Raw genomic sequence first — 17,748 nt, forward strand, 5'->3', positions numbered from 1 at the left:
GGGGGATTGGTTCCAGGGCCCCCCTTGGATACCAAAATCCTCAGATGCTTGAGTCCCTGATATAAAATGGTGTAGTATTTGCTTATAACCTACTGTATACTTTAAATCATCTCTAGATTATTTATAATACCTAAAACAACATAAATGCTATGTATATAGCTGTAAATACAACATATTCAATAAATCCTAGGTAAAGAGTTGCCAGTGTGCAGCAAATTCAAATTTTGCTTTTTGGAACTTTTTGGAATTATTTTTTCTGAATATTTTCAATCCATGGTTGGTTGAATCCATGAATGTGGAACCTGAAGATATGGAGGGCCAACTGTATTTCATTTGTCTGTACCCTCCTTTTACCAATGCACCAGGCATATGCTTAGTGCTCCCCCTGGGTAATCCAACACTGCCATTGGAGAGCTGAAAACAGCAAAAGCAAACATCTGTTACCGTAAGGGGAGAGGGGCTTAAGAGGAAAAATAGCCCCTGGACTTGAGACCCTCAAAATATAGATGACTTATTTCCCTGGCAGTGAATGTAGCACATTTGAGAACAGTTCAAGCTGCTTAACTTTTTCATCATCAATTCTGTGCTGTCTAATACAGTAGCCGCTAGCCACAAGGTAGCTATCTAAATCTAAATTAATTTAAATTAAATTAGATTTAAAATTCAGTTTCTCAGTCATACTATTTTAAGTGTACATTTCAAGTGCCCAGTAGCCACAAGTGGTGAGTGGCTACCATACCGGACAACACAGCGTTAAAATCTTTCCATCACTGCAGAGACTTCTACTGATCAGCACTGCGCAGATCTCTACAACTAGGTTGAGAGCAGTTTGAGTCTACTGGAGACTCTACAGGAGAGCTGGCACCAGCAAAAGCAGCCATGGAACATATCTCTTGCTAAAGAGCCTGGCAAATCATTACCTCAGAAAATGTTGTCAAGAGACTTTCTAGAGGGACTTCCCTGGTGGCTCAGTGGTTAAGAAGCCGCCTGCCAATGCAAGGGACACGGGTTCGATCCCTGGTCTGGGAAGATCCCACATGCCGCGGAGCGGCTAGGCCCGTGAGCCATGGCCGCTGATCCTGCGCGTCCAGAGCCTGTGCTCCGCAACGGGAGAAGCCACAACAGTGAGAGGCCCACATACCGCAAAAAAAAAAAAAAAAAAAAATCTACAAACAATAAATGCTGGAGAGGGTGTGGAGAAAAGGGAACCCTCTTGCACTGTTGGTGGGAATGTAAATTGATACAGCCATTATGGAGAACAGTATGGAGGTTCCTTAAAAAACTAAAAATAGAACTACCATATGACCCGGCAATCCCACTACTGGGCATATACCCTGAGAAAACCATAATTCAAAAAGAGTCACGTACCACAATGTTCATTGCAGATCTGTTTACAATAGCGAGGACATGGAAGCAACCTAAGTGTCCATCGACCGATGAATGGATAAAGAAGATGTGGCACATATATACAATGGAATATTACTCAGCCATAAAAAGAAACGAAACTGAGTTATTTGTAGTGAGGTGGATGGATCTAGAGTCTGTCATACAGAGTGAAGTAAGTCAGAAAGAGACAAACAAATACCGTATGCTAACACATATATATGGAATCTAAAAAAAAAAAAAAGGTTCTGAAGAACCTAGGTGCAGGACATGAATAAAGACGCAGACGTAGAGAATGGACTTGAGGACACGGGGAGTGGGAAGGGTAAGCTGGGACGAAGTGAGAGCGTGGCATGGACATATATACACTCCAAATGTAAAATAGATAGCTAGTGGGAAGCAGCCGCATAGCACAGGGAGATCAGCTCAGTGCTTTGTGACCACCTAGAGGGGTGGGATAAGGAGGTAGGAGGGAGACACAAGACAGAGGGGATATGGGGATATATGCTCACATATAGCTGATTCACTTTGTTATACAGCAGAAACTAACACAACATTGTAAAGCAATTATACTCCAATAAAGATGTTCAAAAAATAAAATAAAATGAGTGTGAGTGTATATGTGTATACATGCATGCACATAGTATATTCATAGATAATGTACACACTAGGCTTATACCTTGATATTAATCTTCTCTGGCTTATTTGATAAGTATTGCACCCACCATGCTTCTTTTCTCACCAGACTGTACTGTTGGTTCCCCAGTAATCATTCAACTCAATTCAATAAATTCTGACTGAGCACCTACTGTGTGCCAGGCACTGCTCCAGCCCTTCAAATGCTCTCTCTCAAGCGTATGAAATCTAGTAAGAAAAAACAAGTATACCAGTGACTCGAAAGTATGGCAGAATGGCTAACGAGAGGGAGGGAGAGAGATCCTGCCCTGTTGAGGAAATTTAAAAAAGTGTCAAGGAGGAGATGGCATTTGATTTTAATCTTGAAGAACAGGAGGGGTTGTAATAAACAGAAATTACAGGAAGGTTATAGGGCAATCCAGGTGGAGGTAAGTACATAATCGTATGAGCAAGACATTAAGGAGAGAAAGAAAGGGCCATATCCAGAGAAGAGCTGACACATCGGTTTGAATGGAGAAGAATGAGAGATGCAATCAGAAGGGTATATTGGTGTCCAACTGAGGCCTTGGAAACCAGAAAAAGAAATACTGGAGAACTGTGGAGGGAACATGTCAGGTGGTAGTGTAGGCTTGAGTGAAGAGGGAAACCTGAAAACTGTGATGGGAGATGAGAAAGAGGCTTGGCCAGTCATCCAAAGGCCTCTGCTCAGGGAGTAAACACAGAAATGACAGTCAGAGAGGTCTGCCCAAGTGCAAAATGTGGGCTAAATGAGAAAGAGGAGTAGTCACTAATGACTCAGAGCTTTCATGCCTATGACTAAAGGATGTTCCCTGATTACAGTTTATCATCATCTCACATATATCAAATGACCTTGCTCTGTGAGTCAAGAAAGCACAGAATCATAGTACTTTGTGGCTGGAAGGGATCGCAGAGATCTTGGAGGAAGGCAACAGTGAACCAGCCAAGTTACATATAATTTCCAAGACACTCAGCTGATTAGTAGCAGGACTCGGGCAAAGAAGCCCAGGCCTCTGCACTTCCCATCAAACCGACTGCTGGCTCCCTGACAGTCATCACAAAGCTCTTTTAGGGGCAACGTGCAAAAGGTAAATAGCATAATTCATCAGAGGGCAAGGGCAAGAATGGGGCTGTTGCTTGGCATGAGTGAACTGAAACAAATTGAGGACTTATTTGGATCCTAGTTCTCTCCAACTTACTTTCTGAAATGGCAGGCTCCAAAATTTTTGCAAAAGGAGACTGCCAGGTGAGCGCACAACCCATTCCGTATGTAGATGTATATCTGCTAGAGCTGCCTTCAAAATTTCAACATAACTGGGTTTTCTATTATCTCAGCTCTTTCCAGTAGCTTGAATTCAAAGGTTCAGATTCTCTTTCAACATGAGGGGAAAAAAGCATTGCCAAAAGCCACTTAGATATTTCCAAAGCAAAATCCTTCCTGTTAACTTAATCACAGTAGAATGACTGTAGCCAGCTCTTTGGCCATTTCTTCTACCCAGTTTGAGTTTGTTAATCACACTGAACAGCTGCTGAAAGCAGCGGATTCTGGAAGCTATTGTATCTGTGCCTGTCCATGATGCTTGCACATCTCCATTCTTCTGGTAAAAGCACCTCTTTTCCTGTAGGAACTCCATCCCACCCTTAAATCTCCAGGGAATGGATTGGCAGAAAAATTTCCAAATGTTGGAATGCATGATTGTTTCTCGTGGCCATCATTCAATTCTAAGAAAGGGGCTTAGTCTATCTGCACGCAGAAATGTAAGAGCGCACATCTTTGTTAAGAGAGGCCCTCACTCATGGACATATATACACTACCAAATGTAAAATAGATACCTAGTGGGAAGCAGCCGCATAGCACAGGGAGATCAGCTCGGTGCTTTGTGACCATCTGGAGGAGTGGGATAGGGAGGGTGGGAGGGAGACGCAAGAGGGAGGGGATATGGGGATATATGTATATGTATAGCTGATTCACTTTGTTATACCGCAGAAACTAACACACCATTGTAAAGCAATTATACTCCAATAAAGATATTAAAAATATACAGAGAGAAAATGCAAAAAAAATAAAAAACAAAAAAAGAGGCCCTCACTTATGATGCCAAGTGAAATAAGTCAGACAGAGAAAGACAAATATGGAATGATCTCACTTATACATGGAATCTAAAAAAGCTGAATTCGTAGACATAGAGAATAGAACGGTGGTTGCCAGGGGCTAGGGGGTAGGGGAAACGGGAAGATGATGGTCAAAGGGTACAAACTTCCAGTTGTAAGATAATTAAGTTCTGGGACATATTCTAATGTACAGCATGTTGACTGTAGTTAACAGTACTGTATTGCACACTTGAAAGATATTAGGAGAGTAGTTCTTAAATATTCACACATACATATACACAAATTATATATATAAATATATACGTATACCTATATACATAAATTACATATATATACGGTGATTATGTGAGGTAATGGAGGTATTAACTAACCTTACTGCGGTAATCATTTTGCAATAAGTAAGTGAATCAAATCATCACATTGTACACCTTAAACTCACACAACGTTATATGTAAATTATTTTCTCAAGAAAATTGAAAAAAGAGAGAGAGGCCCTGGCTGCCTGGCAATGTACAATCCAAGATGGCTGACAGTCAGGTAATGTGCCTTGCCCAGTTGAAAATCCATGTACCCTACCCTTGTTGAAGAGATAAATACATGGGAAATGAGATTAGGGGATAAGCAGAAAACGAAGGAAGCTTATTTCTCCAGGTTCCTCCCAAACATTTCCTGCTAGGTACCCTCTACAGACAGAGTAACAAATCCCCCAATTGTAAGGCACCATCCACTGGAACCCTCCTGGAAGCACCCCAGCCTATTGTTTTATGATGCTCTTAGGTGAGGGACAGGATGTAAGGAGTTAAACCGATACTCTGGGCTAAAAGCAGAATTCCTCAGGCTGTTGCTAGGATTCATGAACCACAAGGAAAAGTTCCAGACTCAAAAGGTCATAAACTTGACAAGATTTCTGGTATTAGCTACAAACTAATGGAATTCTTATGAATCAAATCCAGTGGCTGGCTGCCTGCTGGTTTAAAGAAATGTACTGCCAGGGAAATCCCAGCCTGGCAAACAAGGACCTGTGATTGCTCAATCCCTAAGGCAACTCCGCCACCCAGATAACTGCCCCCATGAAGCAGAAGGTTTAAGTTGTAGGCACTCAGTGGGGCTCCTTCTCTCTGCATCTCTTAGGGAAGGCTCTCGAGGAAAGGGACAAGGCTGCTCTCCCATCAGGCAGAGCCCGAGGCAGCCAAAACTAACTGACCAAGCGACCCATTCTGCTGCCAGGGCAGGAGATGCTTGCTTTTCCTGTCCAGCAGGATGTGGTCCTTGTTATCGGCCCCCTGGCCACTGCACGGTTCTTTATCTTTTCTTCCTTTCTAAATGAACGTACTTATTGTGATTATCCACGCTTCCCTTTCATATTATATACTGTGGTTTGAGAATGATTAAGTTTGCCATTTAATCATAGATTGCTAACAGATCATGAGAAGCACATCTAGATTAATTAGATCAAGAGGGACGGATCATCCCCAGGAACCCTGGTCTTGGAGTTGGATTCAGTAAGAGACCCACCTTTGAGCTGTCTTCTACTTGGGTTCCATTTTTGGTTGTATGGAGGATAATTTCACTTTCTTAATGGAGGGTGTTTTTCTAAATAGTGTATGTGTATGTGTGTGCACATGCTAAGTAGCCAAATGGTTGAAAGTAGTGGACTGCTTGTGGCTCTTTGTTTTGGTCTGCCAACATGGTTTTCTGTGCTTCCTCCTGATGGGGATCATGTCCCCCTCTCAATGCAACCCTGGTGAGGTTGCTGATCACATTGATCTGCCCCCAAGCAGCCATACCAGTAAGCCCCAAACCCAAGGTAGGCTAATCACACTACCCTATCTCCTCTTAATAGTGATTCATCCAATGGATAGTCACTTAGCTAGGAGAAGAGACTCGCTGAATTGAAAAACTGTCTGTTCCCACTGAAGTGGCTAAGCTGGGGCAGCTGGTTCCCCCCCCCCCCCAACACCACATAGCTTATAGTAGAAGAAAATGAGGCCAACTCACACTTAGAGAGGAGATAGAGACTGATAGAAAGGGACAGTCCTACTTATGGTATTGAGTCCCAAGTCCCAGTTTCTGGAGGCCTGGTGATGCCACTCTGGTTCTAATTCCATAAGTTCCCACCCCTCATCCTTTTCAGCTATGGTTTTTTGTAGGCTAGTCTGAGATGCGTTTTTGTCACCTGTGACAATTTAAAAAGAAATCTCATTAACATATACTTGATGCTGCAGAGTGGACAGAGGAGAAATAAGGAGAACAGTCTTAGGCAGAAAATGGTTTTACCTTTTACCTGAGCCCAAACTGCACAGGAGCTTCTTCTCACCTATAAAGGAAAACACAGCAACACATATAATTGGGTGGCATGTGATGTCAGTTTAAATAACACACTTTAGCCCTCCAAGTTGCAGGGGTTTATCTCTTATTTTGGACCACACGATCTTTAAAATCTCTTCTAGCTCTAACATCTTACAATTTAGCCTTATGATCACCAAGTGTTCAAAGGGACTGGCGTGGGCAGCAGAGACAGAAGTGACCCTAGGAATGGATGACCCTAAAGCTTTCCAATGGATCTCAGGAAGCACATGCTATGAGGAAAGAGCAGGGATGGTGGTAAGTTCCATTCCCCTTGCCAGCTCTCAGCAACTGGCACTGACTGCCTGGAGAGCTACAGTATGTTGAAAAGGATTCTGGGGTCACATCCAGGTTCAGCAAGAAGTAGTGATGCATGTTATGTGCAAGGCTATGAGACGGCCTAGTATATACGAATACTTCACTTCTCTAGATGATATTTACCAGGCAAACTCAGTTACCCAAAACATAGCCAAGAACCAGAAAGAAAGCTAAAGGAACATGTATGAAAGCTCATCCATGGTAGAAGCAACCCACAAACTCATTGGAATGAAATACCTTCTCTTCTTCTCCCCTGCTGATATTACAGGCACATTTGTCTGTTAGGGATGCTAGGATTACTGTTGATCTATGATAAAAGTCAGCAAAAAATTTCCCAAAGGAAACCAAATAGTAGAGGTTAGAGAAAGATCCCTTCAACTTCATTAAGTAATTCTCTTTCAAGTGACAACCTTAGTCATTCTTGGTTTATTTTATTAAAAATTGAAAAACTATATTTACACTGATAAATTCTGGGAAAAGCTTAAAATGGCCACAAGGTTTTGAATGTGACTAAATTTTGCCTTGATGCTTAGTGCATCAGGTGCATTTAATAAAAGATAACATGCAATTCCTATATACTAATGATGAAAAATCTGAAGGAGAAATTAAGGAAACACTCCCATTTACCACTGCAACAAAAAGAATAAAATACCCAGGAATAAACCTACCTAAGGAGACAAAAGACCTGTATGCAGAAAAGTATAAGACACTGATGAAAGAAATTAAAGATGATACAAACAGATGGAGAGATATACCATGTTCTTGGATTGGAAGAATCAACATTGTGAAAATGACTCTACTATCCAAAGCAATCTACAGATTCAACGCAATCCCTATCAAACTACCAATGGCATTTTTCACAGAACTAGAACAAAAAATTTCAAAATTTGTACGGAAACACAAAAAAACCCAGAATAGCCAAAGCAATCTTGAAAAAGAAAAACGGAGCTAGAGGAATCAGGCTCCCTGACTTTAGACTATACTACAAAGCTACAGTAATCAAGACAGTATGGTACTGGCACAAAAACAAATATAGCTCAATGGAACAGGATAGAAAGCCCGGAGATAAACCGATGCACATATGGTCACCTTATTTTTGATAAAGGAGGCAAGAATATACAATGGAGAAAAGACAGCCTCTTCTATAAGTGGTGCTGGGAAAACTGGACAGCTACATGTAAAAGAATGAAATTAGAACACTTCCTAATACCATACACAAAAATAAACTCAAAGTGGATTACAGACCTAAATGTAAGGTCAGACACTATGAGACTCTTAGAGGAAAACATAGGCAGAACACTGTATGACATAAATCACAGCAAGGTCCTTTTTGACCCACCTCCTAGAGAAATGGAAATAAAAACAGAAATAAACAAATGGGACCTAATGAAACTTAAAAGCTTTTGCATAGCAAAAGAAAATATAAACAAGATGAAAAGACAACCCTCAGAATGGGAGAAAATATTTGCAAATGAAACAACTGACAAAGGATTAATCTCCATAATTTACAAGCAGCTCATGCAGCTCAATATCAAAAAATAAACAACCCAATCCAAAAATGGGCAGAAGACCTAAATAGCCATTTCTCCAAAGAAGATATACAGATTGCCAACAAACACATGAAAGGATGCTCAACATTACTAATAATTAGAGAAATGCAAATCAAAACTACAATGAGGTATCACCTCACACGGGTCAGAATGGCCATCATCAAAAAATCTAGAAACAATAAATCCTGGAGAGGGTGTGGAGAAAAGGGAACACTCTTGCACTGCTGGTGGGAATGTGAATTGGTACAGTCACTATGGAGAACAGTATGGAGGTTCCTTAAAAAACTAAAAATAGAACTACCATATGACCCAGCAATCCCACTACTGGGCATATACCCTGAGAAAACCATAATTCAAAAAGAGTCATGTACCAAAATGTTCATTGCAGCTCTATTTACAATAGCCCGGAGATGGAAACAACCTAAGTGTCCATCATCCGATGAATGATAAAGAAGATGTGGCACATATATACAATGGAATATTACTCAGCCATAAAAAGAAACGAAATTGAGCTATTTGTAATGAGGTGGATAGTCTGTCATACAGAGTGAAGTAAGTCAGAAAGAGAAAGACAAATACCGTATGCTAACACATATATATGGAATTTAAGAAAAAAAATGTCATGAAGAACCTAGGGGTAAAACAGGAATAAAGACACAGACCTACTTGAGAATGGACTTGAGGATATGGGGAGGGGGAAGGGTAAGCTGTGACAAAGTGAGAGAGAGGCATGGACATATATACACTACCAAATGTAAGGTAGATAGCTAGTGGGAAGCAGCCGCAGAGCACAGGGAGATCAGCTCGGTGCTTTGTGACCGACTGGAGGGGTGGGATAGGGAGGGTGGGAGGGAGGGAGATGCAAGAGGGAAGGGGTATGGGAACAGATGTATATGTATAACTGATTCACTTTGTTATAAAGCAGAAACTAAAAAAAAAATTGTTAAATGGTAAATTTTATGCGTATTTTACCACAATTAAAAATAAATATTAAAAATAATCACTGCTAAATGTCTGAGTATTAGATGGTGATTGTTGCATTACCACCATCTTGTAAACATATTAAAAACCACTGAATTGTACACTTTAGAATTATATGAATCGCATCTCAGTAAAGCTGTTTTAAAAAGAAAAATAAATAAATAAATCACTACTGATTTTAATATGACTGCAACACTAATATATTTGAAACCCACAGGGGAAGTAATAGCAATTCAAATATGTGAGTCCAAATATAAATGATTTCAAAGAACAAGCACGTGTTCCACTTAGCTGTATGAAAAAGAGGCATCAATGACAACACAGGAAAGTTCCCTATAAACTAGAACTCTTATCGTAACCTCCCACTTCATTCCCCCTGTGCCCCAAATTGATATTGATTCATATTGAAGCCCTAACCCCCAATGTGATGTTATTTGGAGACAGGGCCTTTGGAATGTAATTAGGTTTAGATGAGGTCATGAGGGTAGGGCCCACATGATGGGATCAGGGTCCATAAGATGAGGAAGACTGATCAGAGCTCACTCAGTCCCCACCACATGAGGACACAGCAAGAAGGCAGCTGTCTGCAAGCCAGGAAGAGGGTCCTCCCCAGGGAACCCAAGCAGCCTGCACCTTAATCTTGGACTTCCCCGTCTCCAGAACTATGAGAAATAAATGTCTGTTGTTTAAGCCACGCAGTCTATGGCATTTTGAAATGGCAGCCCAAGATAACTAATACACCCTCCCAGACCAAAGTCTCAGTCTGAGACAGAAGCTCTCTGAGCAATCTCTAAGTTGCACACATATGGTACTGCCAGTGTTGTCTATGGCTAGAAACACCAAGTCAGGATCTCCGGGTAATTTACCAGCAAGGAGGCCTTGTCTAAGTCATAAACACCTGTGGAACAAATTCAGGGCAATATATTCTGGACTTTAGTCTTCCAATTCTTAATCCCTACATAATTGCCACAAAACACCACCAGAACTTTTTGCTACTTGGAAATATTCTTAGTTTTATATCAAGCATGATAATGGCGCATTGACTTGAGTCCTATACAGAATTTAATTGCGTGTTTCAGTTTTAAATATGTGATGAACCTTACACGATAGCTCAAATTCATCAGTCAAGAGATATTTCTATTAATATTATTTTTTCTAGTTTCCATTACCAACCGATATGAATTGATACCAAACCCTGAGTCCTCCTAAGGCAACCATCACAATGCTTCTTCTAGATCTTCCACCCCTGACTGACCCATCCAGCTCTTGCTATTCTGCTTGCCCAGCTCATTATATTCATTCATTCTTTTTTTTTTTTTTGGCCGCACTACATGGTAGATAGGATCTCAGTTCACTGACCAGGGATCAAACCTGCGCCCCCCTGCGTTGGAAGCACAGAGTCTTAACCACTGGACTGGCAGGGAAGTCCCCATCTATTCATTCTGAAATGAATATATAGTTTTATGTCTCAAGAAAGAACCAGCACTGGAAAAACATAGCCTTTCAAAGGATGGAGAGAGGAGAGTGAGGCTTACGCAATAGCCAAGGAAATAACAGAAGCAGAAAATAGAGCCAGAAAATAGTGCTGAGCTTAATCTGCCCCTCCTCCTGGCTTCCTGGAGAATGAGGAGAGGCAGCAGTCTGGCAGGAGTACGGGGAAGTGACAGAAAGATCTAGATGTTCCTCTCCAACTTAGGCTTCAACAGTGCAATAGGATGAGGGCATTCGTGAAGCTTAAGAAGAAGAATCCAAACTAATTCAGTCCAAACAGGTCCCCCAGCAAGTTCAGAATATCAACCTCCAAAAAGGTTTCACCTGCTCATCCTTTATAAAGTGAAGATTCAACACATTCTTATTGTTCTTACAAGCAGTGTTCATCTCAAATATTGGGAAAACAAATGTTCAAATATTTAAATTTCACATGAAGAGGAAAATATAGAATTCACAAGAGTTTTTAAAGAAATATACCTTATTCCATTCACTTGTGATTCGTAATATAATGCAGTAGTCATTCCCTATTTTCAAGGGTGCATTATAATATTTCCCATAGTACAGCCTGTCTCCAATAGATATCTCCATGGCATCATCAGGAACATCCTTGGCGAGCAGTTCTGCCGTCACATATCCATCAGCACCAGAAGCATTGCTAAAGAATGAGGTAGCCTCTTCAGAATTACAAACAAATGTGCTTTGGAGGGCCAGGGGAAGCACTAACACCTGATATGAACTGGAAGAGAAAAGAAAATGTCTATCAGATCCTTGCTTGGGGGATTCGTTCATTCATTTATTCATATTTGTTGAGCACCTGCTATGAGATCAACACTTTTCTAGACACTGGAGATGCAACACTGGATAAAAGTCCTTGCCCGTGTGGGATTTACGGTCTGACAGCTCCCACAGTCTTGGAACTCCAGTTGGAACCAACAGTGTTAATGCCAGATGACACTGGGTGAGCGATCTCTCCAAGTTCTGGCTGCAGATGGCTATCCGGTAAATCCTCTTTAGCTGGGAGAAGTTGCTGCATGAGTATATGTGTCTTAAAGTTGATCTAATCAGTGATTTTCACATGGGCAAATAAAACCCAGCTGTGGAAAGGGTTTAGTAGTCACATGGAGGCCAAATGCCTACAAGAGTTAATGCACTAAGTCTGCAAAAAGGCTCCACACAATCACATGCAGTACCTAAAACGGAACTCATGTGATTTACATTCCCTCCAGTTCACGTACTGATACCAAAGTTCCTGTGAAGTGAATGAGAAGCATGGAGTACAGATCACCATGAGTTCATCTAGTCTGACAATATCCTGAAAGAGCCAGAAAGGGAAAATCTCATATGCTCCCTAGATGTGGACAAAGAAACACGCTAGCAATCAGGTGTCATTTTTGTCATGTGTTTTAGTATTATTTATCCCACCAAATAGAAAATCTGTCAGTGAAAGGAAGTGTAAGAACAAAAACACTCTGAGAGACCTACTAGAGAATGGACTTGAGGACATGGGGAGGGGGAAGGGTAAGCTGTGACAAAGCGAGAGAGTGGCATGGACATATATACACTACCAAATGTAAAACAGATAGCTGGTGGGAAGCAGCCGCATAGCACAGGGAGATCAGCTCGGTGCTTTGTGACCACCTAGAGGGGTGGGATAGAGAGGGTGGGAGGGAGGGAGACGCAAGAGGGAAGAGATATGGGAACATATGTATATGTATAACTGATTCACTTTGTTATAAAGCAGAAACTAACACACCACTGTAAAGCAATTGTACTCCAATAAAGATATTTTTAAAAATTTAAAAAAACTCTGAGAATGAATCACGCCTTTCTTTTTATTCCCATCTATTTGGGACTCATCTCCTGCCTCTAGTATAGTAGGTGTTGGGATGTCTGCTTTTTCTATCAGGCTTGATAGCAGGGATTTGAATGATTTACTGGGTTTTTTTTTGTAAGTTCATAGGGGTGCTTTTTTTTTTTAACATCTTTATTGGAGTACAATGGCTTTACAATGGTGTGTTAGTTTCTGCTTTATAACAGTGAATCAGCTATACATATACATATATCCCCATATCTCCTCCCTCTTGCATCTCCTTCCCACCCTCCCTATCCCACCCCTCTAGGTGGTCACAAAGCACTGAGCTGATCTCCCTGTGCTATGTGGCTGCTTCCCACTAGCTATCTATTTTACATTTGGTAGTGTATATGTCAATGCCACTCTCTCACTTCGTCCCAGCTTACCCTTCCCCCTCCCCGTGTCCTCAAGTCCATTCTCTACATGTGCGTCTTTATTGAATGATTTACTCTTGTATCCTTGCAAATCCTTGCACAGCTCTTTGGCTGTGACTGATTCCTCACTAATGTTTCTTGAGTTGAAATTTCAGTAAAGAAGAAAAACATGCATGAGCACCAAATACGATTAGGGTACTTTCCAAAACTCATTAGCACACATAATTCTATTTTACCAATAAGTATACGCTTCCTGCTCCGCATTCCTAACGCCCTATCTCCTGCTTCCTAAGAGCTCATGAGTTACTAGGTTAAGAAAAGGGAGTCCTCCCCAACAGCAGGTGTTGGATTTGGAAACTATCCACCAACCAGGCTCCCCAAATTCCTAGGTGTCCTCAGGCCCCTGATTTCCACAAAGTTTCTGGGTTCACTTTCAGCATAGGGCTTTCTACAAAAGGGACAAAGTAAAGGCTGCTGGGCAATAAGTTGTCACTGCCATCACCAGTAAACATTTACTAAGCCTCCACTGCCGACAACGGAACACTTATAACAACAAACTTTCCTGGGAACTTGAAGACATCCCTATGAATCATGGCCACAGGTAAGAAAGTAAATAGGCAGCAGACTCCATGCTGTCCATCAGTACATCTTCAAGTCCCTCTCATCTTTCCATGTAGGTAGTGATATTCAAGTGAAAGTTCAAGGCTCACCTGAACTCTTTTGGTTCTGAACATTGCCCAGTAGAGGCACCATTCATGACGCATAAAGCAGTCTCCCAAATTAGCATGATCATAATCACCCAAGTTGCTTGATAATTGCACAAATTCCCAGCCCCCATCCCAGACCTACTGAATCAAACTCTCCAGTAGAGTCTCAGAATTCATACAGCTGATAAAGCTCCCCAGGTACACTTGTAATCTGGAAAGTGTGGGGGACACTAGCATTAAGAGAGCCCAGCCACAGGCTGCGTCATCCACCCAAGATCACCAAGCTAAGGAAGGGAGTGTGGCCCCAGAGCCCCTGCTCCACCATGTGCCCAAGCCACTGTCCCCTGACAATGTACAAGGCAGACTCCGGCCTGTCACACTGGCGGTGCTGCTACCCCCAGCTCAAACCAGGTAGTCGGGCCAAGAAAACCCCCCAACGGCCTGCTGGTAATTAGCTCCGATGATGTTGGGGAAGCAGTTGTGGCTGTTTAGAGCATGACTGCTCTGGAAGGACTTCTCCCCTCTTTCTCACCACCACCCTCCCTTGAATGACTCACAGATCTCCACTTCCTGTTTTGGAGGCACTGGCCGGCACAGAGCCACAAGGATAGACTGTCATTTGGCTTTTCTTTCTGCCTTACATAATCATCTGGCCTAAATATCACGTACGTCTTGCAAATTCTCTCAGGCAGTGAGATCACAACTTCTGTTCTCCTTATAGCAACAGAATTACAATGCCTTCCAGTGACTTGTCAGGAATCAAGAAACAGAACAACTTAGGCCATATCCATGCCTGGAAAGACTTTTGAGCACTTACTGAACTCAAACTAATAGACACAAAAAGCTCAAGTTTCATTACAAATGGACACATAATATCGATGCTTTCTTTTTTATAGTTTTGTGATACCTCACGAATTTTACCTTGATGGTACAGCAGGGTCATTAGACCGAAGGGTCAGGAGAGACATAGGTGGTGTAAGTTAGGTCAAGGAAACAGGTTGTTGCCATCTCCTTGATTTGTCACTGTCAGTAAGTTACTCATCTCTCCAGGCAAACCTCAATCTTCCTCTCTAAAAAGGGAATAATTCTGCTTTCCTAATCCTGCCATGACCTTTGTAAATAAAAAGCTTAATTGCACACAAGGTAGTCCAGCAACTGAGGTAAATTAATTCCATCCTAATACCACCTGGAGTCCCAGAAGCAGTTGTTAACAATGCAGTGTCTTGCTCACATCTCAATACATGAATGAATTAAAAGAATTATCCAAATGACTCTTCCAGAAATCACTACACACACGGGAGTGGGGGAGGGAGAGGGATGGACTGGGAGTTTGGGGTTGGTAGATGCAAACTATTATTTTAGAATGGATAAACAACAAGGTCCTAATGGATAGCTCAGGGAACTATATTCAATATCCTGTGATAAACCATAATGGTAAAGAATATTTAAAAAAAGAATGTCTATATGTGTATAACTGAGTCACTCTGCTGTACAGCAGAGATTGTAACAACATTGTAAATCAACTATACTTCAATAAATAAATAAATAAATAAGAAAGCACTACACTGCCACCCCCAAGATCATCCTTAAATAAAGGAAAATATATTCTGTCTTTGGTAAATGAAATGATGCTCCTGATCCACCATCACTAAAGGATGTACCTGGAGGTGTGAGTGCAAAGTGATAGCCTGACATGTCACGGGCACCCAACCAGTGCTCATCTAATGACCAGTGGAACGGATTTAATTTCTCGAGCTCAGCTGCCCAAATGTTTGTCTCTGGTACTTTACAAGTCTCTCTATTCATTAGGGAGGGTGCTAGTTGGAATTAAAGGCCCAGTCTGTACCCAAGGAAACAAAAAATGAGGCCCTGACTGCACTGACTCAACTACTCCAGTGAAGCCACCTAAAGAAGTCTCCTCCTCACTCAAATCAAAGTTTTCAAAACACTCCACGGAGATCACTGGGCAGCCATGGAAAAGAGGCCTCTACTGACCTGATGGGTCCATTTTTCTCCTTGGCTTTCCTCAGTCTCAGGCGTGGTAAAGGCCCTCCGTGCACAGTGAAAAAGTCTACTTCCGGAAGGGGAGGCTCTGAAAACATGTTGAAAAGAAGAAAGGGGGTATGATCAGAACGAGCAGAAGCATGAAAAAAGTGGTCCTGGGCTTCCCTGGTGGTGCAGTGGTTGGGAGTCCGCCTGCCGATGCAGGGGACACGGGTTCGTGCCCCAGTCCGGGAGGATCCCACATGCCACCGAGCGGCTGGGCCCGTGAGCCATGGCCGCTGAGCCTGCACGTCTGGAGCTTGTGCTCCGCGACGGGAGAGGCCACAGCAGTGAGAGGCCCGCGTACTGAAAAAAAAAAAGTGGTCCTCATGGGGCATCAACAGGAAAGTTTTCATGTAAGAAGAGATGAGCAAATTCAGACACATGCTCCGACATGGATGAATCTTGAACACATTAGGCTAAATGAAATAAGCCAGACACAGAAGGACAACTATTGCATGATTCCACTTACATGAAATATCTGGAACAGGTAAATCCATAGAGACAGAAATAGATTAGAGGTTGCCAAGGGTTGAGGGGGTGTGTAGGAAATGGGGAGTTATTGCTTAATGGTCAACAGAGTTTCTGCCTGGGGTGAAAACATTTTAGAAATAGATAATGGTGACGGTTTACAACATTGTGAATGTACTTAATGCCAATAAATTGTGTCCTGAAAAGTAATTAAAATGGTACATTTTATGTTGCATATATTTTATTACAATTAAAAAAGAAATGATGCCCCAGCACTGACAGATGGTGGATGCTGTGGGCATTTCAATTAACTTGGTAAATAGGTTCTTATTTGGTGGGGAGACCAGCTTATCAGACTTCTAGATCCTTTAGGAACAGTTTATTTATTATTATTATTATTATTATTACTATTATATATATATTTTTTGGCTGCGCCGTGCAGCTTGTGGGATCTTAGTTCCCCCACCAGGGATCGAACCTGTGCCCTCGGCAGTGAAAGCACAGAGTCCTAACCTCTGGACCACCGGGGAATTCCCTAGACTTCTAGATCCTTTATAATCGCACAGCTGTCTGTCCTTATCTTGCTGTCCCCAGCAACCAGATTTCCCAAGTAGATATTCCACAGGGAGGAGAGTGTTGGTTGATTGGTTGACACCAGTGTTCTAGCATCTAACTGGGAGTTATATTCATGGTATAAATGTACCAGCTGCCACTCTGCCTTGTGAGTAACACAGCTTACATGTGTTGGGCACACAACACATATATAGATGTGTCCTATATATGCCTCATCTCATTTAATCTTCTCCACAGTGCTATCAAGTGGATGAGATTTATAAAGGGAGGGAGGAAAAAAGAGAAGAATAAAATATGAACACCACCTCCCCTGAAATTCCTCTGAATCCTGCCACAGTGAAATTAGGACTAAGAGGCCAAAATAGACGCTCAAGACTCTATTTACCCAATTAGAAAATAGCTTTGGGGTGGAAATTCTCAATTCAAATTATAATAAATAAAAACTTAGACCTTCCTAGATAATTTTTAAAGCTCTACTGAATATGTTATTCATACACTGCCTTTCAACAAATATTTATTAGCCACCTCTATGTGAGGCTGGGAGAAACAGCTATGGAAGACATGGTTTCTGCTTTCCAGGAGCTCAGAGTCTAATAGTGGAGAAAGTCTTATAAACAGGCAGTGCTTGGAACTACGAGAAAGTTCCACAAGAGGGTGGTGGGAGTGCAGAGGAAGAACACCAAGGGCAGGGGGGTGAGCCTATCAAATACAGAAACAGATGCAGGGGCAGGAGGTGAGAGAGAGTGCGGGCTGAGACAGAACTGCAGGAGTTCAGTGTGTCCGAAAGGTTGAGTCCCAGCTGGGTAGAAGTGGGCAGTAAAGTGAGACATGTGAGTATAGGTCAGATCTGAGGTCCTAGAAATAACGAGAAGCCACCTAACGATGCTTAGCAG

The 17,748-nt window shown here is 41.9% G+C and overlaps 1 protein-coding gene across 1 annotated transcript in view; it reads right to left on the bottom strand.

The window, feature by feature from the left end:
- Nucleotides 1-17,748, bottom strand: part of SUSD1 (sushi domain containing 1) — a 112,879-nt gene that overhangs the window by 2,414 nt on the left and 92,717 nt on the right. The window contains exons 13-15 of the mRNA XM_082623213.1: nt 15,764-15,860; nt 11,313-11,571; nt 6,427-6,466 (exon numbers count right to left, since the gene is read on the bottom strand). Of these exons, the coding sequence (XP_082479339.1) occupies nt 6,427-6,466; nt 11,313-11,571; nt 15,764-15,860 (396 nt within the window). The remainder of the gene's footprint in view (nt 1-6,426; nt 6,467-11,312; nt 11,572-15,763; nt 15,861-17,748) is intronic.

Source organism: Mesoplodon mirus, assembly GCF_964341445.2.
Source record: "Mesoplodon mirus genome assembly, chromosome: 1".
Lineage (NCBI taxonomy): Eukaryota > Metazoa > Chordata > Mammalia > Artiodactyla > Ziphiidae > Mesoplodon > Mesoplodon mirus.